The sequence below is a fragment of the Danio aesculapii genome, chromosome 1, assembly GCF_903798145.1.
Source record: "Danio aesculapii chromosome 1, fDanAes4.1, whole genome shotgun sequence".
Classification (NCBI taxonomy): domain Eukaryota; kingdom Metazoa; phylum Chordata; class Actinopteri; order Cypriniformes; family Danionidae; genus Danio; species Danio aesculapii.
The window spans coordinates 63201001-63211000 of NC_079435.1; the positions used below are offsets into that span (position 1 = coordinate 63201001).

At 44.7% G+C, this 10000-nt stretch overlaps 2 protein-coding genes across 3 annotated transcripts in view; one reads left to right on the top strand and one right to left on the bottom strand.

Moving 5' to 3' along the window:
• The window catches only part of grtp1a (growth hormone regulated TBC protein 1a), an 8695-nt gene extending 8490 nt beyond the window's left edge, over positions 1 to 205 (top strand). For both annotated transcript variants that reach the window (XM_056464168.1, XM_056464176.1), the window contains exon 8: positions 1 to 205. This exon is cut by the window's left edge and continues 308 nt beyond it. The gene's annotated coding sequence lies outside the window, so the exon portion shown is untranslated.
• Positions 206 to 1880: 1675 nt separating this feature from the next.
• lamp1a (lysosomal associated membrane protein 1a) overlaps positions 1881 to 10000 on the bottom strand; it is a 15391-nt gene continuing 7271 nt past the window's right edge. Inside the window, exons 2-9 of the mRNA XM_056464186.1 lie at positions 9349 to 9464; positions 9005 to 9227; positions 8459 to 8626; positions 8094 to 8287; positions 6881 to 7003; positions 5622 to 5688; positions 3897 to 4064; positions 1881 to 3329 (exon numbers count right to left, since the gene is read on the bottom strand). Coding sequence (XP_056320161.1) covers positions 3190 to 3329; positions 3897 to 4064; positions 5622 to 5688; positions 6881 to 7003; positions 8094 to 8287; positions 8459 to 8626; positions 9005 to 9227; positions 9349 to 9464 — 1199 coding nt within the window. The 3' untranslated portion in view covers positions 1881 to 3189. The remainder of the gene's footprint in view (positions 3330 to 3896; positions 4065 to 5621; positions 5689 to 6880; positions 7004 to 8093; positions 8288 to 8458; positions 8627 to 9004; positions 9228 to 9348; positions 9465 to 10000) is intronic.

The window sequence follows — 10000 nt, forward strand, 5'->3', positions numbered from 1 at the left end:
GTAAGAACACTGATGTCTTCAACACTGTTTATTTTAATATAGGTCAGATGGTCAGATTCTGTGGGAGAAACACACACAGATCCTGCCGCTTCTTTAAACTCATTTCCATTTAACATCTTTGTAAAAGCTGTATAAGCACAACTGATATTTGTCTACAGAACTCATTTAAACACCTTTATAATAATAAAGATCTTGGGTAACAGTTTCAGTGTCTGTTGTGCTAATCTTGATTTATTAAAATCACTTTTGTTAACTGAAAATAACCTGAAATTATTAAAAGTCCAGACTTCTCAGAAAGAAACTGGGTTTAAATGGTATAAACTCATATAAAGAGTAGACTACACGTGTGTGCTGTAGACCTGAATCATAAGAACAGGCGGATTACTGAGAAATAATGGGAACAGCCAACTCAGAATTGCAAAGAATCACCTTGGAAGTAGACTCTAAATCATCTAGTGTGGACATAGAATACAGGACACAGAATCAAGAAGAATTAATTTGAAATCTTAAAGAGTGGACACCATCTCAAAGATTGATTCGGAATCATGAAGATTGGTCTCAGCATCGCAAATAATCAATTCAGAATTGCAAAGAGTGGACTTCGAATCAGTTCTGAATCATGCAGTGTGGACTCTGAATCGTAAGGGATTGATTTGGAATCGTGAAGAGTGGACTTCGAATCATGAAGAATTGATTCAGATTCGTGAAGTGTGGACTAAGAATCATGAGGAATTTATTCAGAACCACAAAGAGTAGACTTAGAATCATGAAGAATGGAGTCTTAATTGAAAATCATGAAGAATCTTTTCGGAATTGCGAAGTGTGGACTCAAAATCATGAGGAATTGATTCTGAATTGCGAAAAGTGGATTTGAAATCATGAGTCGTCGATATGGAATCACGAAGAGGGAACTCAATATCACGATGAATCAATTTAGAATTGTGAAGTGTGGACTAAGAATCATGAGAAACTGATTCAGAATCACGAATAGGGGACTCTGAATTACGAAGAATCGTTTTGGAATTGTAAAGAGTGGACTACGAATCACAAAGAATGGATTCGAAATTGATTCAGAATCGTGAAGAGTGGACTTGGAATAACAAAGAATTGATTCAGAATTAATTCGAAATCGTGAAGAATCGACTCGGAATTTTGAAGAGTGGATTTCGAATCATGAAGAATCAACTCAGAATTGCAAAGTGTGGACTAAGAATCATGAGGAATTGATTCAGAATCACGAAGAGGAGACTCAAAATTACGAAGAATCGATTCAGAGTTGTGAAGAGTGGACATCGAATCACAAAGGATGAAATCGAAATTGATTCAGAATTGCGAAGAGTGGACTCCGAATCACAAAGGATGAAATCGAAATTGATTCAGAATTGCGAAGAGTGGACTTGAAATCACAAAGAATCGATTCAGAATCATGAAGAATTGACTCGGAATTGTGAAGAGTGGATTTTGAATCATGAAGAATCAACTTAAAATTGCGACGTGTGGAATCAGAATCATGAGGAAATGATTCAGAATTGCAAAGAGTATACTCGGAATCATGAAGAATCTATTTGGAATTGTGAAGAGTAGACTTAGAATCATGAAGAATCGATTCAGAATTAAGAAGTGTGGACTCAGAATCATGAGGAATAGATTCTGAATTGTGAAGAGTAGACTTAGAATAGATTCTGAATCGCGAAAAGTGGACTTGAAATCATGAGACGTTCTTATGGAATCACTAAGACTGGACTCACAATCGTAAAGAATCCACTCAGAATTGTGAAGAAATTGACTCATAATGTGAAGAGTAGACTGGAGTGGTAAACTGGGAACAGCAGAGTCGACTGATGAAAAGCTCCAGCAATCAATACTCAAACACTGACATGTGGAAGTCATTATTCATTTATTAACCTCAAACCCTGATGCAGAAAAATAAACAATCACAACAAAAATAGAGCAGAGATAAACACACTCAGACATGTCATGTGACCAAACCAACTGCAAACCCATGAGCCCAGAGCAGTGAGCTTCATCATCATCATCATCATCATCAGTCTTCCAGCATTCATTACACATATGAGATGGACAAGTGCTGTACTAATAATGTTGAATTAAGCTGAATTAATGCTGCTAATAAGCCTTCATCCTGTCCTGATGATGATGATGATGATGATGATGATGAAGAACACTGTAAAGGTGCTAAAACAGTGAAGAGCTTCTTACAAACGTGGCAGAAAAGCACACAGTTTACAGATGCAGACTGATCAGAATCAAACATTCACTCCAGCATCACGAACACCACGTCACCGTTTCCCTTTTCACTCAACAGCAGTGTGTGTGTGTGTGTGTGTGTGTGTGTGTGTGTGTGTGTGTGTGTGTGTGTGGACTCATGGGTAATTCAGCAGCAGCTCTATTCAGGTTTCATGATACAAAAACAACTGGAACATTAATCAATTATTCAGATCAGGTGTGTCATATAATGCCAGAGCAACACACACACACACACACACACACACACTCATTATGATACCTTTCCACGGGTGTAATGTGTTCACGCTGGGCTAATGATAGATCAGTCCCCTAACTTAAAAACCCTTAGCAGAGAATTAAACACACACACACACACACACACACACACGCACACACACGCACACACACGCACGCACACACACGCACACACACACACACACACACACACACACACACGCACGCACACACACACACTTATGTAAATCTGGTGATGTGATAAAATGACAGAAGCCGAGTTAAAATGACTACAAAGACTAACTGAAGCCTGCAGTGAGGAGTGTGTGAGGGTCTGTCAGACTGATGCTGATCTACAGACGAGGGTCCGCCAGACTCAACTCATTAGTCCTGTTCACGTCCATTAGTTTGTGTTGAGCTCATGACCTTTGACCTCTAACTGTCATTATTACACACACACACACACACACACACACACACACATTAATAAAACCACATGAGAAGTGCCACAATAACACACACACACACTCTCTCGAGTAAACACGCTCTCTTACACATATCCTTATCTATGACCTGATCACACACACATCACAGAATGAATCCACACACACACACACACACACACACACTCTCTCTCTCTCTCTCTCTCTGTCCAGCGTGTAGCTGCAGTGGGTCTGCATCAGCCAATCAGACAGATGCAGCTGCAGGTGTTCAGATGGTCTGGTATCCGGCGTGTGTTCTCTTCCTGCCGATCAGATACGCCACCAGGACGATCAGCACCAGCCCCGCCAGCGCCGCACCCACGATGATGGGGATCAGCATGTTCTCCTGATCCACACGACACTCCTCCGCTACACACACACACACACACACACAGAGAGAGAGAGACAAAGACAGACACACAGGATTATTCATTTAGAATGACTAATAATGATTCCTGCCCATTCTGTTTCACAACACACACACACACACACACACACACACACACACACACTCCAGGGCTGAACAACCAGTACAGTAGTGTATTGATAGTGAAGGTTAAAGAGAGAGAAACACACACACACACACACGCACACACACACACATCCACACACACATGAACACAAAACACACATCCACAGAGAGACACACATACAAACACACACACACATGCGAGCACAAACACACAGACTTAGACATACATGCACACACACACACACACACACGCAGAAACACACACACACACACACACACACACACACACACGCACACACACACACACACACACACAGAAAGACACACCTCAAAAAAAAAGAAAGACACCACTCAGATAAACAGACGTGGTCAGTGTGTGTGTGTGTGTGTGTGTGTGTGTGTGTGTGTGTGTGTGTGTGTGTGTGTGTGTGTGTGTGTGTGTGTGTGTGTGTGTGTGTGTGCACCTGTAGAGAAGCGGTTGGCGGTGATGTTGAAGGGCTGCAGCTGCAGTCTGAAGGTGTTGATGGAGAAGAGCGGCGTCACTGAGAGCGTCTGCTGAGCGCTGCACACGTATGAGCGACCCACACTGCACTGCAGCGCAGACAGAGAGCGGTTCACTGTCACAAACACACCTGCAGAGGGGATACACACATGTTACATACATGTATAGATGTATTAATACACTCACCGGCCACTTTATTAGGTACACCTGTCCAGCTGCTCGTTAACGCAAATGTCTAATCAGCCAATCACATGGCAGCAGCTCACTGCATGTAGGCATGTAGACATGGTCAAGAGGATCTGCTGCAGGTCAAAGCGAGCATCAGAATGGGGAAGAAAGGGGATTTAAGTGACTTTGAACGTGGCATGGTTGTTGCTGCCAGACGGGCTGCTCTGAGTATTTCAGAAACTGCTGATCTACTGGGATTTTCACGCACAACCATCTCTAGGGTTTACAGAGAACGGTCCGACAAAGAGGAAATATCCAGTGAGCGGCAGTTCTGTGGGCGCAAATGCCTTGTTGATGCCAGAGGTCAGAGGAGAATGGCCAGACTGGTTCCAGCTGATAGAAAGGCAACAGTAACTCAAATAAGCACTCGTTACAACCGAGGTCTGCAGAAGAGCATCTCTGAACACACAACACGTCCAACCTTGAGGCGGATGGGCTACAGCAGCAGAAGACCACACCGGGTGCCGCTCCTGTCAGCTAAGAACAGGAAACTGAGGCTACAATTCACACAGGCTCACCAAAACTGGACAATAGAAGATTGGAGAAACGTTGCCTGGTCTGATGAGTCTCCATTTCTGCTGCCACATTCAGATGCTCGGCTCAGAACAACATGAAAGCATGGATCCATCCTGCCTTGTATCAGCGGTTCAGGCTGCTGGTGGTGGTGTAATGGTGTGGGGGAGATTTTCTTTGGGTCCATCAGTACCAATTGAGCATGGTGTCAACACCACAGCCTACCTGAGTATTGTTCTGACCATGTCCATCCCTTTATGAGCACAGTGTCTCCATCTTCTGATGGCTACTTCCAGCAGGATAACGCACCATGTCATAAAGCCCCAATCATCTCAGACTGGTTTCTTGAACATGACAATGAGTTCACTGTACTCAAATGGCCTCCACAGTCACCAGAGCTCAATCCAATAGAGCACCTTTGGGATGTGGTGGAACGGGAGATTGGCATTGTGGATATGGAACTGTGTGATGCTATCATGTCAATATGGAGCAAAATCTCTGAGGAATATTTCCAGTAGCTTGTTGAGTCTCTGACATGAAGGATTAAGGCAGTTCTGAAGGCAAAAGGGGGTCCGACACGGTACTAGTGAGGTGTACCTAATAAAGCGGCCGCTGAGTGTATATAAATCAATAGCATTTTCTAGACAAGTAAAACTATTTCAGAAATCAAGACAATACGAGTTGTCAAAATGAAGTGAGTTTCTCCTGAAGACGAGCTCAATCATCAGCCAGTGGTGGAGCAGAATACTGCAGTGTGTTCTTCTGACATGAGCTTCTTCTGCTTCAGCACTGGCTGATTATTGAGAGCGTCTTAAGGAGAAACTCTTTCTCTCATATTTGAATCTCAGGTTAATAACAATGGTCAGTCACACACACATCAGCTGAGCCTGTAGTGCACTGGTAATCTGCACTAGTAAGTGTGCAGTGTGGAGTAGTGAACACTCACCGCTCATGTCAGGCCAGAGCGCAGACACACTCACAGCGCTCAGATAATACTTCTGTGTTGTGGAGTTCTGCAGAAACACACACACAGACAGAGTAAACACACACTATCTCACACAGACACACACACTCTCATGCACAAAATACAACTCACACTCACTTGAGTACACACACAATCACTCCTTTGCAAACTTTTACATTCACAATCATACCAACAGACGAACACACACTCACACATACAAACACACGCAAACATACAGAGTAAACACACTCAGACACACTCTTGAACACAAAACACAACTCTCGTGCACATTTTGATCACAGGTATGAATTTACCAGATGAACAGATTGTAGAGCTGATATTAAACACTGGATGTCTAATAACTTAGTACTAAATTCAGATTAAAGCTCTTGCTTATTGGACCCAAAAACCTCACACACATAAACCCAGAGCACCGTCTAACCCTTGACGGACTCTCAGTTCAGTCCTCATCTTCAGTCAGTAGTTTGGGGGGGGGGGGGGTGTTTGACAGCAGCCTGTCGTCTGAAGGCCAGATTTCAGCAGCTGTAAAACTGTTTGTTCATCTTAATGCTGCCAATCTTCAACATCTGCTATCAGTGTCTGATGTGGAAAAGCTTATTCATGCTGTCATGACCTCTAGATTAGATTACTGTAATGCGTTACTAGGCGGTTTCCCTGCTGGCCTGATGAACAAACCTCAGCTGGTTCAGATGCAGCTGCTAGAGAGCTTCTAGAACACAGAGAGATGATCATATTACTCCAGCTCTGTCATCATTGGCTCCCTAATAAATATCCTATACATCTGAACATTTTATTGATGACCTACAAAGCCCTGAACGGCTGAGCTGCCCAGTATTTGAGGGAGCTCCTGGTGTATTATAGCCCCTCACGTCCACTACGCTCAATTAATTCTGGACTATTGATTATTCCCAGAATATCAGCATCAGATGTAGGCGGTAGATTTATATACACTATGAACATCAGCTACGCTAATTATTCTCTTTATCCTCCATTTCCACCAGGAATCGTTGGATTTGCTCTTCAGTATTTGGACTCTCAGTAGTGATTATTAAACCACACTGAACTGAGCTCAACTGAACTGAACTTAAACACTACAAACTGAACTACACTGTTCCTATTTACTGTGACCTTTTATGTGAAGCTGCTGACACAATCTACACTGTAAAAGCGTTACACACACACACACACACACACACACACAGTCAGTTACTCAGTCTGACCAGGGTGAAGCTGAAGGTCAGGTTGGTCCTCTCGTCTGATAGGCTGAGGCTGGAGTCTGTGACCCCACATGACCCCGAGGCTGTGGTCTGATTGGGCTGCAGGTTCATGAGCTCAGAGACGCTCTGTGGAGGAGCAGAGACATCAACACACCTCACACCAGCAGAGAGTTTGTGTGTGTGTGTGTGTGTGTGTGTGTGTGTGTGTGTGTGTGTGTGTGTGTGTGTGTGTGTGTGAGAGAGAGACTGACTTGTACATCAAATAAACCACACCCCCCTAACTTCTCACTGGACCGTCAGTATCTGCACTATAAAAGCTCGCTGATGTAAATATAAGCACTTACATTTAACTTACAACATGTATTCAATTTTATTATTATTTATTCATACTTGTGCAATCAACTCAGGTTTATGATCATTTATTTTGTCCTTTGTTTGACTCGGGCTGGAATCAGACGATAAGTCCATAGGCATCCAGTCTGAGTAGGTACAGCAGACAGAGTCGGGTCGAGGGGTAAGTCTCCGGCAGGCGAGAATCTAGCTGGAACTGGCCCGAGTGTATATTGCTATCTGGGTGGTTAGACGTGTATCAGCAAAGTAATAAAGCTGAATAAAGCCCTGACCTTACTGAATAAGCAGTGTTCCACCAGATCCTGTATGTCAGACACTATAGTTTACTGCTGAACTCATTATATCACGGTAAAATAACACAGAAATGCAATAATCACACTTCAGTGTCCTCCTGAAGCTCAGACGGTCTGCTTTGAGAAGCTGTCAATCACAGCTGTCAATCACGATGACACGCCCACTATTAAACTACAGCTAAAAACACACTGCCTACAGAAATGAAGATCTGCAGCTCTATCAGCTGATGACCAGAGCCTTAATCGACCAGAACCATCTTGTAGGATACTTTACTGCAAGTGTCATGAATTATTTTATTTGGGCTCAGGTCTCCTTCATTAACATAGAGGAGGCGGGCTTTATGACTTGTACTGCAGCCAGCCCCCAGGGGGCGATCTAACGGCCGACACCTTCACTCAAAAGCAGGCTTGCGGCACACTTGGTCTGTATGTGTGTGTGTGTGTGTGTGTGTGTGTGTGTGTGTGTGTGTGTGTGTGAGAGAGAGACTAAGAGTGATTGGATGATATAGAGAGAGTGAATAGAGTGTGTGTGTGTGTGTGTGTGTGTGTGTGTGTGTGTGTGTGAGCATCACCTGGTTTCGAGTTGTGGAGAAGTGTGTGATGTTGAGCTGCAGACCCATGAGCGCCAGCACACACACAGTGCCGTTGCCGTCGGTAACGCTGTAGTTTCCTCGCTCCGGCACCGGGGGGACCGGGGGCGGGGCAGTGGTGGTGCTGGGGGGCGGAGCTACAGTTGTAGACGGCTGATCTGCACTGCACACACTCTCTACAACACACACACACACACACACACACACACACACACACACACACACACACACACACACACACACACACTACAGTTTAATACAGCACACACTGATTTAAAGCAGTTCAGTCTTGATTCAGTTCAGTGTGTGTGTGTGTGTGTGTGTGTGTGTGTGTGTGTGTGTGTTACCGTCTGCGCTGATGTTCGCACTGCTCATGTAGGCCTCCATGCGCACGTCAGCGAGTGTGAGATTGACTGCTGCGCTCAGACTGATGGAGCTGGAGCTCACACACCTGTACGTGCTGTTCAACCTGGCCGACATCAGCTCCCACACACTCGCTATCACTGACTGCACACCTGCGGGACACACACACACACACACACATATATATATATATGAGTGGATATCAGAGTGTGAGCTCATGAACTGTGCTGGAGGACTGTGTGTGTGTGTGTGTGTGTGTGTGTGTGTGTGTGTGTGTGTGTGTGTATGACCTGTGCTGGAGGACTGTGTGTGTGTGTATGTGTGTGTGTGTGTGTGTGTGTGTGTGTGTGTGTGAGTGTGTATGACCTGTGCTGGAGGACTGTGGGAAGGTGTGTGTGTGTGTGTGTGTGTGTGTGTGTGTGTGTGTGTGTGCGTGTGTGTGTGTGCGACCTGTGCTGGAGGACTGTGGGAAGGTGTGTGTGTGTGTGTGTGTGTGTGTGTGTGTGTGTGTGTGTGTGTGTGTGTGTGACCTGTGCTGGAGGATTGTGGGAAGGTGTCTCCATCACTCAGGTTGTACTGCAGGCTGATGTTGGAGACCCTGTAGAGCCGCTGGTCTCTGGAGAACAGCAGAGAGAGTGTGTGTGCGTGTGTGTCTCCAAACACCAGCGCCAGCTCTGGAGGAACAGCAGCGGATCCGCACGAGCTCCGGTCCGACACCGATGCAGACGCCGGCAGCGCGAACACAGACACCCTCTACCACAAACACACACACACACACACACACACATCATTAAAGTCAGCATACAATATTGCTGTATGTGTGTATGTGTGTGTGTGTGTGTGTGTGTGCGTGTGTGTGTGTGTGTAAGTGTACCGTTCCGTTGGTAGTGTTGTAGGAGATGCTGAAGCTGGCGTTGAGCTCTCCTTTAATGCAGGTGGAGTTTCCCTCAGTCACCTCGAACGTCACAGCATGAGCTGCAAACACACAGCCTGAAACACACACACACACACACACACACACACACACACACACCACGGTCAGTGTCAGTGCATGAGCTGTTCCCTCAGTGTCCAGCAGAGAGCGCCATCACACTGAGCTGACTCATCAGAACGGTTGGTGACTCAGAGTCATTGAAGTTCAGCACTCCTGCATCTCATATCTCCAGCAGCCAATCAGAGGCGCTCTCATGAATAATTCATAATGAGCAAACATAACCCCACCCCTCTGTCTGCTCCACATGACAAAAGAAGAACCGCTCCCGAATATTGTGACACACTGGGAATCACAGACTCACGACCTAAAGCGGATCATATCTCAGAGCTGCAGAAATACTGTTATATCCTCCATTACTGAATCTTCATGTATTTACTACACTTAATTAATCAAAGCAGCTCATTTCAGAAAATATTAACACTATTAATACTGGACTCATCTACTTATTCAGCTCAGAATTAAAGATTTACCAAAATGTCATTATATTTATCTTCTATATCAGTATTTTGGCAATTTTTAATACAGAATAAAA